At 46.0% G+C, this 22,887-nt stretch overlaps 1 protein-coding gene and 1 long non-coding RNA gene across 4 annotated transcripts in view; one reads left to right on the top strand and one right to left on the bottom strand.

Annotated features, from left to right (window-relative positions):
* Positions 1-14,470, bottom strand: part of LOC143843782 (uncharacterized) — a 55,009-nt gene extending 40,539 nt beyond the window's left edge. Inside the window, exons 1-2 of the long non-coding RNA XR_013233690.1 lie at positions 14,332-14,470; positions 2,328-2,385 (exon numbers count right to left, since the gene is read on the bottom strand). This is a non-coding gene — a long non-coding RNA (uncharacterized LOC143843782). The remainder of the gene's footprint in view (positions 1-2,327; positions 2,386-14,331) is intronic.
* PAPSS2 (3'-phosphoadenosine 5'-phosphosulfate synthase 2) overlaps positions 14,321-22,887 on the top strand; it is a 53,655-nt gene continuing 45,088 nt past the window's right edge. For all 3 annotated transcript variants that reach the window (XR_013233689.1, XM_077350379.1, XM_077350378.1), the window contains exon 1: positions 14,321-14,481. Coding sequence is in view for 2 of the 3 variants with exons in the window: in XM_077350379.1 (XP_077206494.1) it covers positions 14,455-14,481 (27 nt within the window). In the remaining variant the exon portion in view is untranslated. The remainder of the gene's footprint in view (positions 14,482-22,887) is intronic.

Raw genomic sequence — 22,887 nt, 5'->3', positions numbered from 1 at the left:
AAAAAGGTCAGAAAGATAATGCTTCGAAGCTAATTAACCTAATGGTCACACCATGCTGGTCCATTAGAATTTTTAAAAAACATCAAGACATTGGTAAGATAATCCCTTTTTAATGACCAGAAAATTACATAACTGGCAAACCTATGGCCCTCTCCAGTTGGGTATTATTAAACAGAAGAAGCAAATATGGGCATTAAAAAAAAAGTAACAGTAATTTCAGAATTATAAGGTAAAGGTAAAGGTATCCCCTGTGCAAGCACCGAGTCATGTCTGACCCTTGGGGTGACGCCCTCTAGCGTTTTCATGGCAGACTCAATACGGGGTGGTTTGCCAGTGCCTTCCCCAGTCATTACCATTTACCCCCCAGCAAGCTGGGTACTCATTTTACCGACCTCGGAAGGATGGAAGGCTGAGTCAACCTTGAGCCGGCTGCTGGGATTGAACTCCCAGCCTCATGGGCAAAGCTTTCAGACAGCTGCCTTACCACTCTGCGCCACAAGAGGCTCATTTCAGAATTATAAGCAGCTTTTTTATGGTCCATGAGACTGTATGTACAGGATAGGGGACGAGGTATTGGAATGAGGGGGCATTTTACAAGCTTGTACAGGGCCTGAAAAAACTAATAATGCGTGGGACCTGGGGAAGGACATTTTTGTCAGATGTAGATTTTATATCTGTATTAGAGAATGGATGGTTTCTTTTTTATTACCAAACAATTAAGTATTAAATGCCCTGATTTTAAAAGTTGCCCAGTGCAATCCTAATAATGTTCATTCCAATTCAGTCAGTGGGATTGTTTTCTAAATAAGCCTGTACAGGATGTCAGATGTTCTTGGAACATTTTGCTTCTGTTTTAGCGACTGCTGCCTCGTGCTCCTGAGGACCTGCAGCCTGCTAGTTGATTGTGATCGTCTGAAAACAGTGGCTGCTTTATCTTCTTCTGCTGGTCTTTCTGACACTTTAACGGACTGATCCTACAGATACGATTAGCTGGGGGACTCTTGGGACAGTATCTGGTAATGTTAGCACTGTGACCAAAGCAAGATAGGCCGGTCAGTTCTGCTATGTGGCAGGCCTCTTCCAGTGCATAGCTATGGTTGTTTTCATGACCAGTTTTTTAGCATGGAAAGTCCCTTGGTGCAAAAAACTATTTTACTATCATGCGACAAGCATCACAAGCCAACGCAACTGGCTCCATGGAAACAGAAATGAATCATCAAGGTGCATTGATGACTGCTTGATATGAGCTCCTACAACAGCAGTACACCCCATCAATTTATTAAGCTACTAGCAGCAGAGCCCGCTGTCAAAAAAAATACAGTGGGCCGTAGGGGAGGGTTCGCTTCCCCTCCCCCCCATGTAGCCAAACATTCCCCAAGCCCCGGGGCTTGGGGACCGTTTTAAGGAAGCAGGCAGGATTTAAAGCGGTCCCCAAGCCCCGGGGAAGGTGCTCCGTGGCTCCCGGAGCCGCGGTGCAACTTCCCCGGGGCTTGAGGACCGTTTTAAAGGCGGCGTGCAGGATTGAAAGCGGTCCCCAAGCCCCGGGAAGGTTGTGCGGTGCCGCGTGAGGCGGAGGCGGGTCGTCCTGCCCCCCCCGGCAGCGGCGGCGGTGGCACAGCCTACCTGGAGCTGGCGGCAGGGCGGCCATTTTCTTCCTCGCTAGGCAAGGGAGCCCCCGGCAGCCGCGCTCCTGCCGGGGGCTCCCTTGCGGGCGGCCTGAAGCATTGGAGGCACTTTGCGCCTCCGACGCGTCAGGCCAGCGGCAAAGGAGCAACTGTGAGCCGCGCTGCACGCGGCTCGCAGTTGCTGGGGCTGGGAATCGGAGGGACCAATCGGCAGGTGCACAGCGCCTGCCGATTGGTCCCTCCAATTGTCTGTCCGGAGGAAGGGTCCAATCCAGACCCTTCCTCATCCTGGACACATCCCGCCCCAGAACCCCTTACCCTTTTATTTAGTCCGTGGCGCCCGTGGCGGCACGGGCGGTGTTAAGATTCTAATACAATTAAACCCCTTCCCGTCATCACTGCTGCAACAAATCACAGGATCAAATTAGGAACTTTTTAAATTGCACTTCCAGCATCAATTGATCTTGATTGATATATCGGCCCTGGCTATCTTTTCTGCAAAGAGCAAGGACAATAAAAATATAAATTTTAAGATCCCTTATTTTTAATCACACATTAATTAACTTCTACCTCACTCGGATGAAGGGCAGAGTGAACAGGATCCCACCCCCCACCCACATTTCATCTGCTGATCCAATTAAGGACAAGAGAAGCAGCCTTTCGGTTACGTAGCACTTGCTGCAGCAGGAACAATGAGCCTACCTCAGATGTGCATCTCCATGTCACTGCTCTGTCTGCGTTGTATTGCTTTCAATGGAATCTGTAATTGCAAAACACAAGTTTTAGTGTAGCTATACATTTGGATATACATCCCATTTATGCGGTGAGTTTTTAAACTACAAATGGGATATTCTTCCTTAAGGAACCCACAGGTGGTCTCAGAAGAGACATCTAAGGTTGCATAGTCTTTGTGGCAAAATCTTTTTGAACAGAAGTAGAACCTTCGGAATATGGAACCTAAGGAACCTGAAGTATAAGCCCAATGATAATGTATAGTAACGCTAATAATAAAATTTTATTTATAACCCGGCCTTTCCCAAAGGCTCAGAGCAGGAAACAGATATGTAAACAATAATTTGAAATCAACATTTAAACCATCAATAATTCAGAGATTAGACTAAAATACATCCTTCTAAAGCCACTTTCTCTCATTCTAATTAAAAGAGTGGTGTAAATATAGAGGGATGGTAAGAAGGTTGATAGGCTAGCTGAGCAGACTGTTTTAGGCAGGGAGACCAGGTTTCCAGTATTGGCTCCAGCCTCAACCATTGCTCTGTGGAACTGTCCTAGGACCTGCAAGGCCCTGATCTCACCAGGGAGAGTGCTCTACCAGGCTGGGACCAGGGCCAAAAAGGCTCTGGCCTTGGTCAAAGTCAATTTGGAGCTGAAGACCTTGAGCAAATTTGGATCACTAGGTTTGTTTCCACACCAGAGGCTCTGCACTGGGCTGTAGGCTGGAGTTTGAGCTGGGGCAGGTTGAGCTGGGGCAGGGGAGCATTTGGTCTGGTGCACCTTGTCTGCCCTGGATCTGTGCTCTTGCACAGGCACTGGGGCAGTTAAATTCCCAGTGTGGAAACGGTGTAGACTGTAGTTTCTTTTGGGGGACTTGTGTTTAAAACAGACCATATACTAAAGGAGGAGTAATATTCATTTATTTGATTTATATACTGCCCCTCACTGTGATGTTTTGGGGTGGTGTGTAGTATAGGTGGTTGAGGAAAGGACAGAGGGGGCTGGGAATTAAGGCTTAAAGAGGCTAATTAGGACTTCTGTTACCCTGGTAGAGTGGGGTCCAGGCCAGACATCCTCTTTAAAGGGGTCAAGAAAGGAGGCTGAGGAGGACATGCAGTAGGGGTACCTTGCCAGCAGTGCTTGCAGAGAGGAGGTGAAAGGAGTCCGATAACCCCTTCCGAAATCTGAAAATAGTCAACTCCAATGAAGAAGCCCCTTAACCTGACATGAGTGATAGCAAGTCACAGTTCCACAAAGATATTTAAGAATCCCTTCTTCCCATTAAGTAAATCAGGAGGATCGTTATGTGGACGCAATAGTCCACAGTCCACGAGACTGTGGACAAAATGCTTGTCTTGATAAACTCAGCAGTTTTGGCATGCCTTGGTCATGTAATTAACTTCTATCACCATGAGCATTTTTGGACACAAGGCAGACAGGGACAGTTATCCAAGTTGCATAAGAATATAATGTCAATCATAAAGCATATGTTTTAAGGGTGGAAAAAATAGATAATATACAGCAGGCCGGTAAAATTAAGTGAAAGTGTATTTAATGTCTGTTGTGATCTTCAGTATACACCCTAAGGCAATGCAGTCAACTGGTCATTAAAGAAATATTTTCTAATGAGAACACATTCCACAACTTCTTGTTTGAAGATTTATGTCTTTTATGAAGAACTTTGACATGCAGTGTTCACTAATTACTCCATGTTCCAGGACAGGAATGCAGAAATATTTCTTTTTATGTAGAACTTGCAATACTGTTACTGATAATATACAGAAGACGCTCAAATTTAAATGATAACATAATCTTAATTGGTGTATAATTCAAATAAAGGATGCTGTACTTCCATTTTGTTGGGTAAGATACAGAAAAGTTTAAACTTTTAACTGTCAATGTTTTAAACTACCATGCCCCACATGTTAACAGCAGCAGCAAAGACCTACAACATTAATGGTACCCAATGCTGGAATATAAATGAAGTTAGAAAGAATCTAGTAGCAAATTACAGGAATTTTGATTGGGAGACAAAAATCTCTCAAAATGACATGCAGAACAGTTCAACTACACCTTGACAATAATGTGTGTATGCATACAAAAAGAGCATTAAAAACCAAAAAAGCACAAACACACATTGGGGCCAATTCCTCAATATCTAACGAACCATAATAGTTCATTATCTCCCTACTTCCAGAATGCCATAATGGAGGAATTCAACTGAACTGCTCATAACCAGGATATCCAATGCTTATGCAGTGACCACTAAGAAAGTCCTACTTCGACATGAAAGTTGTAGCAGGCCTTGATGGTAGATCTTAAGCTCTGAGAGGTTTCACAGAGGAAATGGCCATGTGAAGATTTATAGGTAAAACTGACATCTGAAATTGGGCTTGGACAACCGGTGTAGCTGTTTTTAAAAGTTTTCACAGGAATACGTTGACTGGCACAGATTATTTTTTATTTTCTAAAAATATATTATTAAATTTCTATACCACCAACTCCTGGACTGGCTGGCTCGTGGTGGCCCACAATAGATTTAAAACATAAAAACATTATGCAAGATTACCATTGCACCGATAATACAATAATCACAGTTTAAAAATTGACAAAAGATGGCAGGCATAACAATTCCTACTAGACCCATATTCCTCATTCACCTATTCCCGACAGTGTCAAACAGATGTAAAACAGATGTAAAACTGGGGCAGTATGATAGGGAGTAGCATTCTGTATCCCTTGAGGTGATGCCTCTAATCCTGAGATCAGTGGCCAAAAAAGGTTGAGAATAGCTGGAATAAGCCAATGTTTTTTCCACTGAGGACCTTGATACAAAGATTGTGTTTGTATCTAATCTCTTATGCTATATGTTCATAGAACAGGGAACTTGGACAATACATGAGCAACCTCAAGACTTCATGAGATGTTAGTTACCAAATTAACATGATTTTTCAAGCTAATTATTTATCCTGATGTCTTTTTACAAATTTTATATCCTGCCATTCTGCTCCTACAAGGGCCACTAAATTTGCTAACTATTTAAAACAAACAATAAAATACATTAGAAAAATATTAAAGTAACACCCCCTCCCACACGTCTCATTAAAACAATTTTTAAAAGAGTTAAACAACGGAGCTAAAATACACATGCAACAGTTAAAATACATTCAAAACTTAAAACACTGGTTAGGAAGGAGGGATCATTGAAGAAATGCCAAACATAAAAAAGTTGTCACCTGCTGGTAGAAGAGAACAACATAAGGGGACAAGCACATCTGCATAGAGAGAGAGTTCTATTGCTTTGGTTCCATAACCAAGAAGGTCTTCCCCGGGGTTGCCACCCTCTTGATCTAAGAAGGTAGGGACTGTGCCTCTGAAAACAACCATAATGTTCAGGCAGGTTCATAAGGGATTAGGTATCAGGTATGTTGGTTCCAAACTATATATAGCTTTGAAGGTCATCGAGCCCCTATAATTGTGCCCTGAAACTAACTAGAAGTCAGTATAGGTGGGCCAAGACTGGAGTGACATGGTCCCTATGACTCACTCCAGCCAACATTTAATTTATTTATATTAGCTTTTGTTATCTGCCACTCTTGAGCCCTGTTGGCTTGTGGCGGTTTACATACAGTCATAAAACCCAACAAAATGCAATAAAATTAAAATGTAAATACAAATACTGGCAGTAGATCCCATTTACATCCCCCCCTCCCCATTCAGACCTGGCAACAAACCCTTACCACCGCCTCACCCACTACCCCAAGGGGGTAACTCATGCCCAGATGTTTGGCATGCAGGGCCTATACATGGATGGAGCTTGGTCTGTTTGGCCTGGAGAGGAGATGACTGAGAGGGGGATTTGATAACCATCTTCAAATATTTAAAAGGCTGCCATATAGAGGATGGAGCAGAGTTATTCTCTCTTGCCCCGGTGGGACAGACCAGAATCAATAGGATGAAATTAATTCAAGAGAAATTCCGTCTAAATATCAGGAAGAGGTTCCTGACAGAGCGCGTTCTCAGTGGAACAGGATTCCTCGGGAGGTGGTGGGTTCTCCATCTTTGGAAATTTTTAAACAGAGGCTGGATACCCATCTGACGGAGAGGCCGATTCTGTGGAGGCTTAAGGGGGTGGCAAGTTACAGTGGATGAGCAATAGGGTTGTGAGTGTCCTGCATAGTGCAGGGGATTGGACTAGATGACCCAGGAGGTCCCTTCCCACTCTATTATTCTATGATTCTATGACCTGATCTTCCTGGCCTGGCCTCAACCAAATGCCTGGCAGAAGAGCTCCATCTTGCAGGCTCTACGGAACTGTGATAGCTCTGTCAGGGCCCTCAGCTCTTCCAGGAGCTCATTCCACTAGGTTGGGGCCAGGACTGAAAAGGCCCTGGTCGAGGCCAGCCGTGCCTGGAACAACCAACAGATTCAAAAGCACAGAGCAAAGGGCTCTGCAGGGAGCATAAATAGACAAGCTGTCCCTCAGATAGGCAGGGCCCAGGCTGCAGATGGCCAAGAAGGTGAGAACCAAGACCTTAAACCTGATCCTAGCTGCAGTGTGATTACAGAACCAACTGATATTTCAGAGCAAGGTCAATAACTAGAATGGTTGACAGGTCAATGTAAGGGGAAAAACAGGCTGAGAGATATGGGGAACTCACCTTTTACAAGCTGCAAGTCACTTGCAAGTCTGGAGAAAGGTAATAAATACCTCTTCTCAATTGGCCACCCTACTCTTATTTCAAGTTGAGGAAGCCTGAATGGTGTTTGACTTAGGAGAGCTCAGTATCACAGTCATGAGAATCTGTGCTTTTTAGAGATTATCTTTCAACAGCTGTAGAAAGAAAGCAACCCTTCGTGAATTCACAGTGGATAAGTAAATCTTCTGAAACCACAGCAGCAAAACAATGCTTTCTTTATACCATTACACAGTAAATAAGAAAAACATGGACCCAGTTAATCTATGAATGTGTTATTGCAAGAAGGAGATCAGATTGTTCTGTTGGAGAGCAAGTTCGTACTTGTTCAACAAGAAATATCTTAGGCCAGCATATTAAAATATTAGTAAAGTATATACAGTTACAAATATATGTAAGAAATAAAAATGGGTGAGGGAGATATTGAACAAGAAGCTAAAGGGACTGATATGAAATTTCTTTATTCATTGAGAATCCTACTGAAATTTATGTATCTGCAACTTTTGGTACCTCAGAAATAAGACATCCAGAAGGATTAATAGAATATTATTCAGAACTATTTTCAGATTTCAAAAGAATTGACGGAATTTGATTCACGTTTTATGATTTCCGGTTGGTTCCAGCAGGGACCTGGGGGAGGCTGCCTGGCTGCAGTCGTGTTCCCTCCTCCTAGCTAACTGAACAGCAAGAAAAGCCAGCTGTGCGCACTCACCACAAGTAAGTTGCATTCTCCCCTGGCTGGGTGTGTTCACCCCAACTGGGTGCCCTCGCCATGGGTGCTCCCCAATGCCCCCATTCCTGCCTGCCAGGACAGCAATGGAGGCTAACTGGGCACACTAGATCTGAATGGGTGCTCTCACCCCGGGCGTGCAACACTCCCATCTCCTGGCAGAGCAAGGGAGGCTGGCTGGGCACACTCAACATGGGTGCACCACTGTCTGTCCCCCCCACACACACTGGCTGCCCAGAGACTGAGGGAGGCCAGGTGACTGTGTTTTGCTGTGGGTGCCCTACGCTCTCACCTTACCTCCCCACCAGAAGCACAAGGCCACATGGGCGCGCTCCGCATCAGAAGAACACTAGGCAGCAGTCCTTCTGCTCTGCGCCCTTTTTCCTCCATTCTTTGGCCCCAAGCGATATGCAAAAATTGAGTGATCAGTTGAATCACAAACCATTGATAGATCTATGAATAGCAACAGAAATGTCCTCTTTCCTACTTTAAATGATGTTTAAAGTTTTTCACTGGTGCAAGAGGGATGAAAGGCCCCTTTTGACACAGGGGGATTGTGAGACCTCTATGAACAAACAGCTATATGGGGCAGTGCTACACAGAGAGAGAAAAACCAGGCAAGCTCGTCAGCCCTCCTTCTGATGCTGGCCATCTACAGTGAGCTTACATTGCTTTGAACAGCTGAAGTTAACTTCAATAGCAGAACACCTCACATAACTTGCCACATCTGCTTCCATCCCTGGCACAAGGGCTGCGCCTCAAGGAAGATCCAAGCTTATCCACTCTTTCAACCATGGCTGTTTCAAGGTAAGAACCACCTCCCAATCAAAAGCCCCACTGAGCATGGGTCTTTCCTGAAACATGGGGTAGGTGCCACATTGTAGAACAGTGCCCAGAAAGCCATATATGGCTACCGAATACCAGCCCTCTAAGGAAATGAGGGGGAGTGCTACAGTGCTCTTGTGAAAAAAGTACATCTGCACAGCTATAGCTGTCTAGAACCTGACCCCTGAACACCTGGCTATAGTGATCCATGCAATGCTCATCTTGAGCCTAAATTACTGTAACTCATTCTACACCGGCCTACCCTTGACCCTAACCCGGACATTACAATTGGTCCAAAATGCTGCTGTGTTCTGTGGAGGATCGACATTTGACTGGTGCTGCAGCAGCTGCACAGGCTCCCAGTAGAGTTCCGGGTTAGCTTCAAGATTTTTGTTCTTACTTTCAAGGCCATATGCAGTCTGGGTCCTGCATATCTAAGGAATGACCTGTCTTCATATGGCCCACTGGAGAGCACTTTGCTTAGCAACAACAAATCACCTGGTGATCCCCAGCCCAAAAGAGGTCCTTTTCAGCCCTGGCCCCTGCATGGTGGAATGAGCTCTCAAAGAACATCAGGGCCATAACGGAACTAGTTTATGGTTGAAGCCAGTTCAGACAAATAAACCAACTAATAGTGGGCCTCCCCCAATGTAATCCAACAGCTTTTACTCACCCCAGTGAGAACCATGGGGACGACACTAACTGACCTTCTGATGGACTTAAGTATTTATTCATTTCAAGTATTTCAATGATTTTAACTGTTTTGTATTTTAACAATGTTGCAAACTGCCCCAAGAAGGCAGTAACAGTAGGGGTGATCTAGAAATCGACCAGGCCTTTTTGGTCCTGGCCCCGACCTGGTGGAATTCCTGGAGGACCTGCGGGCCCTGCGGGAGTTTTCAGCATTCCACAGGGCCTTCAAAATGGAGCTCTTCCGCCAGGTCTATGGTTGAGGCTGGGGAGCAAGGATGATCATGGCCCCCCTATAGGAGCGGCGGCTTGCGAGTCCCATGTGTCTCCTCCTCATCCTTCTCCCCCCAGAGGTATTGTTGGGGATGTTAGGGATGCAACGATGTTTCCACCGTATCTTTATTCTATACTGTTTGATATTGTTGTATTTTATGTTTTTTATGTCTGGGGTTTTAATGGGATTTTTTAGATTTTATCTGACATTTGTAACCCGCCACAAGCCCTTGGGGAGTGGCGGGAAATAAATCACAACATAGATAAACAAACAAACAAACTGTGTTAGCTGTTATAGTATTCTACATGTTGATTATATTTTCATTTATGTTGTGACAGTCAAAGTCCCAGCACAGCATTACAATACCACAATGGGGACTTCTGCTCTGGAAATTTCCATTGCACCATGCTCCAGATAAGCACAGAAACATTAAGCTATATTGGTCCAAACTCTCTGTGAGAGAAACAGTTTTGTTAAGCAGTACTTTTCAGTTGTTTACCTATTCACAGGTTTTTATGGCTGAGTTTCAGATGTTCTTATCTATACTGCTAGTTACTTTAAAGTTTGTCATGTTCTTTCTATATTGCATAAAGTTTATGATATTGCAGTGGCCTGATCTGTACGTAAAGTTTATTTAAGTGCAATGAACCAGGTGACATACAGTAGTTTCAATATTGTATACACATATATAGGAGCAAGGAAGCTCATAAATATCATTACTAGTTATATAAAAAAATAGCACATTTCCTTGCAATAAGAGAAACCTGTCACCTGAAAATACACCCTCAGACATTCTTTGAAATCAACACTGGAAGCTGTCTTCAGATTCTTCTACTATATACACTGCCAGAGATTCCCCACGTTCAAGCAACTGAATCTGATGAAGCCAACTAACTGCCTTCCCATGTTGCTATCCCCCAAACTACAGGACACCGCAACGTCTGCAGCAGTGGCTTCCCTCTCACCTGTTATGTGCTTTGTGAAATAGATCTTTTGTCTGTCTTTAACCCTCTGCTTATCAGTTTCACTGGGTACGTTAATGTTCTAATATTCTGGGACAAAGTTCTGTTCACTATTTCCATTACTGTACATAATATTTCAATAAGCTTCTGTTGTGCATCCTACACTCTTTTTTCTCTAAACTATGGATATCCAGACTCCTTAGGGTTTTTTTTTTGTCAGAAGGAAGGTTTAACATTCTAAAGTTTGGGGCTGGCCCTTTCTAAATATTTTCCAGATTTATAATATCCCTATTTAGATGACAAGAGCCTCTTGTGGCGCAGAGTGGTAAGGCAGCCGTCTGACAGCTTTGCCCATGAGGCTGTGAGTTCAATCCCAGCAGCCGGCTCAAGGTTGACTCAGCCTTCCATCCTTCCGAGGTCGGTAAAATGAGTACCCAGCTTGCTGGGGGGTAAACGGTAATGACTGGGGAAGGTACTGGCAAACCACCCCGTATTGAGTCTGCCAAGAAAACGCTAGAGGGCGTCACCCCAAGGTTCAGACATGACTCGGTGCTTGCACAGGGGATACCTTTACCTTTACCTTTATTTAGATGACATAGCCGAACTATATGGAACATTTAAGAGTATATAAGGGTGAATTATTCCCTGGGTTGGAACTATTCCTGAAGGTTTGGAGAAGGGCCTTAAAATGGTACAATGCCTTAGTGTCCACCCTCCAAAGAGGCCATTTTTGCCCGCAGAGCTGATCATTATAATCTAGAGATGAGCAGCGATCTAGAGATGATCATAGAGGCTTGTAGACTGAGGTTAGGGTAGAGTGGTACAGGTATGTCCCTCTTGGGCTATGGGCTTTGGCCAGCCCTTACCAGCAACTGTTTGTATTTTAGGGCACACATAGGTAGACAGACAGTCCTGTTAGTTTGGAAAATGCAGGAAGATCTAAATAAATAATATTTACCATCTGAAACTGTAAATGGTGAACTAGTAAATGGCTGGAGAGACATAGGAACTCAAGTGACTTTTCTCAAGCTTGGCTTGGTAAATAAAAATCAGTATTTGCCAAGAAGGTTCTATTAAATCAAAGGCATAAGTGGTCCAGAATTTCAAGTGGAGTTAGCTTTACAGGAAAGTAGACAGTGAAACTTTGGGGGAAACTAGGTGACCCACTTTTATTAGGCAACAGGGACTGCAGTTGCCAGCAGTAGGCCTCAGCTGTCAGAAGGGTAGACATCACCAGCCAAGCAACAGAGTGTGTTAAACAAGGTGTGTCTGTGGCCACATGCATTCCTTTTAAAGGTTCCATGTGGGAGGGGAGAGCTTTCCCTTCAGCCTACCTGCCTGGAGATGAGCTGTACTTCTAGGGGATTCTCAGACCCCACCTGGAGGCCGGTATCCCTAAACCTCAGTGGGATACAATGCTAGAGTCACCCCTCCAAAGCAGCCATTTTTGCCTGGGGAGCTGATCTTTATAGTATGGAGATGAGCAGCAATTCCAGATCTTCAGCCCCATCTGGAGGTTAGCTGTCCCTGGTCTGGAAATATTCCTTGAGGTTTTGAAGTGTGTAGTGCCTCCACAGCCACCTAACCAGCCACACAGCACCCCCTGACCTATTTCAGGTCAAGAAAACATTGCAGAAAGGACGTAAGGTTGCCAGATTGGTGTAGGTCCATGTCCTGGAACTCCATAACCTGAGTAGGGTCGAGACTATTGTGCACAGAGACCTTCTCTTAGGGTTGCCAGCTTCCAAGTTTGGCACTAAACCCACACCAAACCATGAGCTAGAGCCTGTTGTATTACAAAACGCAACGGGCTTTACTACTAATCAGTTAATTACTATGAATGGACATTTTCTTCTCTAGGAATACTGAAAAAGCAGGAGACCAGTAGTGATTAGGATGCCAGGGCCCAAGTGTGACCTGAGAATCCCCTGTTTTACAGCTCATCCCTAGACTAAAGTGATGTGTTCCACTGGAGAACATGGCTGCTCCGGAGGATGCTCTGCATGGCATTATACTCCACTGAAGTCTCTCCCTTTCCCAAATCCCACCACTTCCAGATACACCCCCAAAGTTTCCAGGTATTTCCCAACCCAGACTTAACAACCCTACTAGTGATGTAACCATACTAATACTGATAACAATCTTAGCCATTCAGTCGAATTCGACTCTTGGCGATCCTATGGCACAACTGCCGCCATGATTTCCGATCTTGCACCACTTCTTTCGGTTGCGTAACAGGAAAAGCCATTATTGGCCCCTTAAGGAGTTTTCAAGGGTTAAGCAGAAATAGTTTCCCCTTGCCTTCTTCTGCATAGCACCAGGGTTATGCTTTGGTGATCTCCCATCCAAGTACTAACCATGGCCGACCCTGCTTAGCTGCGACACGCTCAGGCTTGTCTGCTATATTCACGCTGCTACCTACCACAATGCACATGAAAGCTTTGACTAAACCTTCCTTGGTCTTAAACTGGCTTCAAACTTGTCTCTCATTCAGAATTCTGTCGTCCGTTTTGTTTCTTAGGAGAACCTGACAACAATTACAACACGCACAGAATGCACCCATGACCCACATTCTACTTGCCACGGACCAAGTTACCTATTATTCAGGAAAATTGCTTTTTTAAGATTACGAGCAGGAGGCAACCCCAGTTTCCACCTTCCACTCCCACTGGCGTTGTCACAGATAGACTTTGACCTCATGGAGCAAGCCTATTCTTAAAAGCTGGCTCTCGGCCGTGTCCTGGTTGCTCTTTCCCCCCTCGCCCTGGGGAAGGCCACGCTTCTCCCGGTTCCGCCCCCTTGCCCCCGCAGTCAGTCTGGTGCCTTTGCCGGAGCGACTCCCTCGGCGCTGCAGTGCCGCAGCGATGCCGGGGCGCCGGATCCCCTAGCCGCTGGGTGCGTCCTCGTGCGTAAGCGCCCCCCGGGCAGATTCCGGCACAGCCGGCATGGATCGGGCCTCCAGGGCAGCGGCACCAACTCGCCTGACCCCGACGGGGTCAATGGCCCATCCGCGCCTGAACCCCGGCGCCGCCCGCCCTGGCCTCACCACCTCCCTTGGCCCTGGCAAACTGGCCCAGGCAGCCCGGCAGGCAGATGCCCCAACCATGGCGCAATCGCCGGCAAGTCAGCCGAGCGCCGGCACCCTTTCGCCTACTTCGCTCTCCGAGCCCTTCCTCCCCCGGGCTCTCAGCAGGAAGTTCAGGCGGCCGGCGGGACCTCCCCTCCTTGCCGCCGCCGCCTTTCTGCAAGAGGCAATAACGAGGTCTCAGCCGCAAGGAGCGACTGAACTTCGGCTTCCTGCGGGCCAGTCAGCGGACCTTAGAATTAGGCGGCGGGGCAGGGAGGGCGGCCGTGCGGGGGGGAGGGGGGGAGGAATGTTCCCACACAGTCAAGAACGGCATTTTCTCCGCAAGCGCCGCCGGAGGCCAAAGCACGGGATTCACAATGCCCTCCCATGCCGAGTTACTCAATTCTATGCGCATTCAACGCAACAGGCTTCAACCGGAGGAACTGCGCGGCTCCGGGCTCTTACTGACGCGCTCCCCTCCCGCGCGGCTACCCAAGAAGGCAAAAGGGAGCATGCGCGCCAAGAGACCCCCCCCCTTCATCTCCCCCCCCCCTTTCATCTCTCTCCCCTCCCCACCCCCCGAGGCTTTCTGCGCTCCCTTCGCTCGAACACTCTTCCCGTCGGTGCAGGAGGAAGCCGCGAGGGGAGGAGCCGGAGGAGGGTTGAGCTGTGGGTTGGGGAAGGCGGTCCAGGGAAGTGCTACGTGTCCCCTCAGCCCCTTATACCTACCCGCCGTTCCCCGCTCGCCAGCCAGCCAGCCCAGCCGGAGCGAGCCGCTAAGTCTTCTCCTGAGCGCCTGCAGCTGAGGGAGCCGCCGCTACCGGGTCGCGTCGCTCAGCTCGAGCCAGCAACATGTCCGAGAACAAGAAGCAGAGGATGGTAGGTGCTGCTGCCTCCGCTCTCTCCCTCCGCGCGCGCGGACAGTGGCGCCCCGTCGGGGGTCCTCCTTCCCCAGCGACCCTGCTGCGCGCGCGCTTACTCTTGCCACCACTTCATGCTGCCTCCTGATTGGGTGCCGCTGCGCGCCCCATCCTCAGCTGGGGCAGACACAGCTGAAGGATGCCGTCTTGTGGGTTGGCAGGCTGACCCGCAGGGCACGGGGAGGTTGAACTTTCCATCAATCCTACTTGGGTTTGGAAGTCTTCCCCCCCCCCCCCAGGGATGAAGGTGGAAGCGATTTGATGGTTGTAATGGTAGTTGAGTCATTGATACCGTACTGCAAACTTGTACTGGGGGAGATGCACCTGGGTACATCCCAGCATAGCAGGAGTCCAGGAAACCTGGTTGGCCAAGATTTTTCTATACTTGTAGAACTACACACACATTTCTGAAAGCTACATATTCTATACTGCTGTAAACACTGGTGTGGTCCTGTGTACTCAATGAGCATTACAAGCACAGGTACATTGGAGTGTGATGCATGCTTGCTTAACTTTGGCTGAATCATGTTTCAGGTGGGGGCTGCTAACAGGCCCCTGGGGTGTGCTTCAGTTGGAGGGGGGGAGCCAGTGTCTGCTTTTCCTGCCCTAAGACCCTCCTGTCTGCTTCCACTGAATGTTCTCTCCTCAGCTATCATAGCAAAATGATACACTCCCCTCCCTGCTTCAAGAGCAGCGTTTCTGTTATGCTAATAGCTGCTAGGGGCAAACTAAAGGAGAACCCTCTTGTCCTGGTTATCTTGTTTGTAAGCTGTCCAGTCTGCTGGTGCTGATGAAGACATAACTTGTCTAAATCCACAGATTGCGCAAGGAAGAGGTAGAGTCTGATCCTCAACCACTAAATCTCAATTTGTCATTAATTTACCTCCCAGATATTATTGTTTGCCTCCCCACATTAATTCCTTTCTAAAGTATGATTTCCCTTCCTGAAAAAGCATCCTCCTCTAGCTGTGAAGTGCCATCAAATCACAATTTATAGCGATCTTGTAAAGATTTCAAGGCTACCGACAAACAAAGGTGGTCCGTCCTTGCCTGCCTCTGTGTGGCAAGCCAGGACTTCCATGGTAGCCTCCCATCCAAATACTACCCAGGATTGGCCCTACTTTGCTTCCAGGATGGGGTCACCTTGGGCCATCCAAGTCAGATTCCCCTATTAATCCCCCCCCCCCCACTTTCAACCTGTTAATTTTCATCTGCTACGTTTTAACCAAGAGCAATCCAATCCTGTGTAAACTTCTGTTCTCCAGCCCCATTTAGAAAGGCTGGAGAATAAAGTGGAATTTAATGAAGAAATAGGCAAGTGCTTAACCAACTACCAGTGCTGGAATAAACCATCTTGCTCCCCTGCTCATCTTTCTTTATTCGATAATTGCTTTGCCCACTGATGCAGGTACAGGTGGGTGTACCACAATTGTCTGTAGGACAATAATGATTGTGCACCTTTTTTTGTCTGCCTTTACTTGCACTTTCACGACATTTTGAACATCTTAATTTATTTGGTCCATGGCTCAAATGCACCTGTTGAATTAATGGGGAGAAGGGATTTCTTTTAGAAGACGGTGGTTTGATACACTGTGTGCATTGTGAGAGGAATTTGAATAAACTGTTCAGGGTCATCTGATCAATCATTCAGATGCCCCAGACAGAGCATTGTTTAAACTCCTTGTGAAAAGTGGGATGCCTTTTGGTATCTTAGAAGCCCAGTTCTCCAATCATGGAGGATAAAATGGGGGAAAGGGAAATGATGCTGTCCACTACCTTGAGTCCCTGTTGCAGGAAAAAGTGGATTATAGACCCAATACAATAAATACAGTCGAACCCTCTATCTCCGGAAATGACCCCATTTAACATGGAAAGAGTAGCATAGATTTCTGGCCAGGTTAATGACTGTCATCCAGATTATATAGCTGTGTACAGAGCAGAGAGCAGAACCAAAGTACAGCAAGTCAGAAGTACTGCTGGAGAAGGAATGATGTCAGCAAGAGATACCTGCATGATTCAGGCAAGCAAACCTCCATCATGGTCACACACACATGCACAGAGAACAAAGAGAAATGTAAGTGTTGCAAAAGACTTACAAATAGTTACACACTGGCTCTCTGTGTGCAACAGGAACCTTGCCAGATATTCGGGCTGCAACACTGCTGGTTGGAGCTGTTGGAGCTGTTGGATTCACTCATGAAAGACAGAGGTATCTCTTTCGAGGCTGTGCCGTGGCATGGGAGAGAGATATTTTTACCCTTTTCGCTCTCCTGCCATTTCCACAATAGAAATCAGCCCCTGCCCTGAACTGCTGGTTACCCAGGTCAAGGCCAAAGAAGGCATGCTATGGGTGCCCATCTTCTTTCTGTACTAGGGTTAATAGCAGCCTTGGGAAAGGTGATGGTTTCTGTCAAGTGAACAGGGAGTGTGGAAGGTAAAGGTTAAATCCTTCCTTCCTTTGCTACAGCGCTTGCCTAAATCTCTGATGCATTCTGACCTTTAAGGCCTTTAAGACCATACCTGAGAGACCAGTTGCCTCCTTATGCGGTGATAGACTTGCCTGTTGGCCAGGCACTTTGCTTGGTAGGTGCTAATCTGTTGGAAGTCCCTGGACTAAGGGAAGTTTGCCTGACCTTGACTAGGGCCGGGGCCTTTTCGGTCCTGGCCCCAACCTGGTAGAATGAGCTCCTGGAAGAGCTGAGGATCCTGATGGAGCTATCACAGCTCTGCAGGGCCTGCAAATTGGAGCTCTTCTGCCAGGCATTTGGTTGACACTGCGAGTAAATAAGATCATGGTCCCCACCCCAGGCTGAGCCAGGTCATTGGGCTAGGCCTCTTACCCCTGAGATGGGGGTACCATCTGGTTGGGTGGAAGGAGGGAGTTATTGCCGCTTGGATATTTTTTACTTCAACTGTATTGGGATTTTTAATGAGGTTTTAATGGGGAATAATCAATTTTGTTACCCGCCACAAGCCGCTTACAGGAGTGGCGAGCAAAAATTGTTAAAAAATTAAAACAATTTTCAGGAGATATGATTCTACACTGACCATGCCCCTATGGGTCGTTCACAGTTAACTTCAGCAGTGATAGAGTTGCCTGTTGGATTTCTCTTAGAAAGTAGTACTTTGCAGTTTAGGAAACTGCAACAGAGCCCTTCCCTGCAACCTCTTGCACCATCAAAGACCACACAAACCCTTTAAATGCCATTGCCTCTTGAATCTTCTCTATGTCACCAGATGGCTGGTGCCTTCTTTCTCTTCTCATTCAGCATTCAGAACCATTAAAATTGGGCAAACCCCAGGCACTGAGGTTGTTAGGAAAAGGGTGGGGAAACCATTTGATGCCAGATATAAAATAAAAGAGAAACCAATCCAAGGCTACACTCCTTTATGCATTTACTCAGTACAAAGTTTGAGTTTAATAGCACTTTCTGGAAGTAAGCCCTGTGGAACATCATGGCTTTTGAGTGAATGGCTCTAAAACCATGAAACTTGGAAACTGCAGTCAAGCACAAGGGAAAACTAAGATTCCATTTTTTTACTAAGGGAATTTCCCATAAGGAAAGGTACACCCGGGGTTGGGGTTGGGGATTTTTACATTGTATAGACATAATGGCTCATGTTTGCCTGGCACAGAGTTTGTTAAACTTTAGGTAAAAAGGTAAAGGTATCCCCCTGTGACTCTTGGGGTGACGCCCTCTAGCGTTTTCATGGCAGACTCAATACGGGGTGGTTTGCCAGTGCCTTCCCCAGTCATTACGGTTTAGGTACCAGGTTTAAAAAATCATTTCCCAAAATGTCCCAGTAACTTTTGCTGATCCCACTCTCTTCCTATTCCTTGATCTCTGCTGTTTTATATACCTATCTCTCGTGTCCTGGTTACTTTTAAAGCAACTGTTTTAGTTTTAGAAATTTTTTGCTCAGACTGACAGATGAAAAATTGTTTGTGGCCTGATATCTGTATATAGGGAACATAGCCAAACTATCTGATTTTACTGTGGATTTATTAGCCTGGCAGAAATGTTGGTTCTTACAAAGAAATCCGTCAAGCCAGCTGTACCTGTGTGTATGGTTGGGGAAGCTGTTTCATTATATCTGAAGAAGTGTGCTCGCACACTAAACTTGTATCTTGAGTAAAATTTTATTGGTCTTAAAGGTGCCAGTGGACTCAGACTTTGTTCTACCGCTTCTGGCCAACACATAGCCTGAATTTATCTTCATGCTTTCTTTGCCAGTCAGTCAGTCAAATTTATTGCATATTGCCAAAGGCTGCTGCAAATGTACAAACAAGCAATCGATCACCTGCTTCTTTGCTGGACTAACATATAACCTAAATTTATCTCCATGGTAAATTTTGTAATTCTTCAAAAATTGGAACAGTTCCAACTTTGATTGCTGTTGGCCCTTCAGCAGGCTCACACCCACGGATATTAGTGGGATTGCTTTAAAGCAAGGAACATAGGTTATGGACTGCAACCCAAAGCTCCTGTCCTCAGACCATTTATTCAGGATTATTCTGTGATCTTTAAAGGGTTGTGATTTATATAGTGAGGAGGGGAATGATGCAGCTTTAAAATCAGAGGTGCAGTTTGCCTCTTCAGTTGCTCCTCCAGTGTGACCTGGAAACATCTACTTGGAGTAATGTGATCATTTTACCTGAAGAAACAGTGTAGCATGGAAGAGGACAACAGAGCAGCAGGAGAAGTGAGTGCTGGGCTCTGGGAAAAGCACATGTGAAGGGTTGAGCACCAGCAGGGTGTAGTGGTCAAAGGCGGTGGCTCTAACCTGAAGAGCTGGGTTTGATTTCCCACTCCTCCATCTGCAGCCAACTGGATGACCTTGAGCCATGCACAGCTCTCTTAGAGTTTTATCAATCTCACCTATCTCACGGCGTGCCTGTTGGGGGGAGAGCAAGGGAAGGCAATTACAAGCCACTTCGCGACTCCTTTGAAAAGAGCAGGGTGCCACAAAACAGCTCTTCTTCCCAAAAGTATTTGCAAGACTGTCCTCTAGGTCAGTGGTCCCCAATCTTTTTATCACCGGGGATTGGTCAATGCTTGACAATTTTACTGAGGCCCGGGGGGGTAGTCTTTTGCCAAGGGATGTCACGACCCCTGCCTGAGTCCCTGCTCCACTTGCTTTCTTGCCAGTGCCCCTGACTTCCTGCCACCCCTGGGGGCACTGCCAGCAGCAGCTGCATAGTGCCACACCGAGGGGGAGCCCCAGCCATGGCAGCCACCGGAAAACACCAAAGGTGAGCCATCAGCAGAGTGGCAGGGCAGTCCGCGAGGCAGCAGCGAGGGAGGAGGACAAGGAGGAGCCGCGGCCCGGTACCAACTGATCCACGGACTGGTACCGGTCCCCGGACTGGGGGTTGGGGACCACTGCTCTAGGTTGAAATCATCCACCCAGATGTTATCAAAGCTCCACAGTGTTTCTTCCTTAAGTAGCAGGCATATCGGGACCTGATGTGTATCATGAAGGGTTAAGACTCTCTCCCAATATTTTCCTGACATGAAACAGTTTTAATACAGTTCTTACGGACCCCTATGGGAAGAGCTATAGCTACTTCCAGCAAAAGTTTGGGGTATTTTTTGTTAGGTCTGGATGCTAATCAATGCATGATCATAGCAATATATTTTATCAGGTTTTTAAAAAACCCACAATGAGTATGTGCTTAGATAGCAATAAAGCCAATAGGTTATTCACAATATATGCATACACAACAACACATTGATTCTACTTTTATTGTTTTTGTAAGAAGAAATGGCTTTGTTTTGTAATTCTTCCATGGGGATAATTTGTTGCTGATCTGTTTTATAGCCTCTGCTCATTAGGGAAGTTTTGCGGCTGGAAATAAATAATTAGAGAAGCATCCTCATGGGAATTGTTGCTGTCTGAAGGCTATAAAGTGTGTTTAGCTCATGCTGTCTGAATGTAGATGGTTCCTTGTTTCACACTCATTTAAACAACCCAGTAAACATTCATTCAACAAAAAGCTTGTCATGTAACAACGTATATTGAATTGAAAAACTGCTTTCATAGGTGTGAGATCAATATATAGATCAGGTTCCATAACATAGTCACTTATAAAATATATATATATCCTGCCTAGGGAAAGTTATTTTGAAATCCCGAGATCTACATTTAAGCTTTGTGGCTATTCTATGCATTACTTTACAGTCTGAACTTTAACATAAACAAAATTATTAAATCCGAAGAGCATCTTGAATCCTATTTAACATCTTTATGCACCCTTTTGCTCACCTGGTGCAGAAGTTTGGACTGGGATGTCATTAATACGCAGATGACACCCAGCACTTCCTCCTGATGGATGGCTGCCCTGATTCTCCACCTGAATCCTTAAGTTGGCTCAAACAGAGTTGTCTAAAGCTCAGCCCTTCAAAGATGGAGGTCCTGCGGCTGGGCAGGAAGGGTTCAAGTGAGGAAGCGCACCTACCTAACCTGGATGGGGTGCAGCTATCAGTAGCACATTCCTCCAGAAACCTGGGTGTGATCCTCGATGCCTCCTTCCCTGTGGAGGCACAGGTTATGAGAGTAGCACGGCAAGTTTTCTACCACCTATGCCAAGCTACTAGAGCTCTACTTGGCCCTGGAACACCTATCCACAGTGATCCATGCGATGGCCAACTCTAGACTAGACTTCTGACACTCGTTATATGTAGGCCTACCCTTAACCTTGATCTGAAAACCACAACTGTTCCAGAATGCCCAAGATCCTCACAAATACACCATGGAGGTCTCACATCCAGCCTGCCCTATAACAACTACACTGGCTGCCAGTTGAATTCCGGATCAGGCTTAAGGTTTCGGTAATCACCTTAAAGGCCATACGCAGTCTGGCCCAGTGTATCTGAGAGTCCGCCCCTCTGCCTATCCCCCCTACAGAGCTCAACACCTCCAACTGGCTGGTGATCCCTGGCCTCAAAGAAGCATGTTGGGCCTCAACCAGGGCCAGAGCCTTTTCTGTCCTGGCCCCCACCTGGCGGAACAAGCTCTCTGAAGAGATCAGGGCCCTTCCCGAACTCCCACAGGGCCTGTAAAAGGGAGCTCTTCCACCAGACATTCAGTTGAGGTCTGACGGACTCAACAATATCCACTGGTCCCCCAGACACCCCCTGCACAACTGAACCCAAACTGACCTCCATATGGGTTCCTCCTTATTGTTGTAATGTGAATTGTTATAATACTGTTCTTCAATTGGAACCCACTGTTATGGTTGTTGTTATGATGCGATGTATATACCTACATTCTGTGTAAACCGCTCTGAGCCTTATAGGTGAGCGGTATAGAAATATTAGAAAATAAATAAATACATTTACCCCATATATTCACTTAGAAAGAGAGAGAATGAAAAATTCAAAATTATAGAAGTATTTGTGTTTCAAAGCAAAAGCAGCTCTGGGTAGCCATGTATTACCACAGCCTTGCAAATAAGTTCAGAAGCTACCAGTGTGATATAAATATTTAAACTGAATAATACACACAGGGAGCTTTTTATACTGGGAAGCATTTTGGATAACTTCAGGCTGCTGCCCCCATTCTATACCAAATGGGGCATGGCTCCAAACCAAAGCCTTGCTCCAGGTTTCTCCATCCTAAAATGGCAACCCCCTCCCCAGTTTTCATAGCAAACCAGTTCTACACTCCTACTGTGATTCTGTGTCAGAGCGCACCATCTCACATGCTTCAAAAGTTGCTGTGGGAAACTGTGATTTAAAGTTTTATGTCTCCCTTATGGTCTCCATTTCAGTTTAAGAGGTAAACAGAGTGATTCCAGGAAGGTTCAGAGTTTATGACTCTGTGGCGAAATTTTATATATAACACATCTAGGATGAACCAGAGGGAGGTTTACTTTCTCAATCAAGATAACAGCTACACAAGGAATTTGTAGAGTTTTGCAGGTAGCAATCCACAAGAAATTTTGCTTTCTCTGCAGCCAGTTTCCCAGGCGTGATATTTGCCTCTACAGCTGTCTAAAGATGATTGTCTCATTAAGCCATGATTAGTGATAAAAAAACAGCAAACCAGTAAAAATTGTGGCAAACCATTTCACCAATATTCATTCCTCAGCTTAAGAGTACTGGAACAATAGATGGAAGATCCATTTTGTAAATTCTGGAGATGCTTGCAGGGGGTGTTATTGCCAATTACAGTTTTATTTCACCTTTCCTCCAAGGAGTTCAAGGCAGTGTATATGGATCTTTCCCCCTCCCCCCTCTCAGTTTTATCCTTGTGGTAACCCTGTGAGGTAGCTTAGGCTGAGAGAGCTATTTAGTTATTTATTTGGATTTTTGTACCGCCCATTCTTTGCAGCTCTGGGCGGTTTACATTGGAACATTAT

The sequence above is a fragment of the Paroedura picta genome, chromosome 8 (assembly GCF_049243985.1).
Source record: "Paroedura picta isolate Pp20150507F chromosome 8, Ppicta_v3.0, whole genome shotgun sequence".
In the NCBI taxonomy this organism is placed as follows: Eukaryota; Metazoa; Chordata; class Lepidosauria; order Squamata; family Gekkonidae; genus Paroedura; species Paroedura picta.
This window is presented reverse-complemented; position numbering and strand designations above follow the sequence as displayed.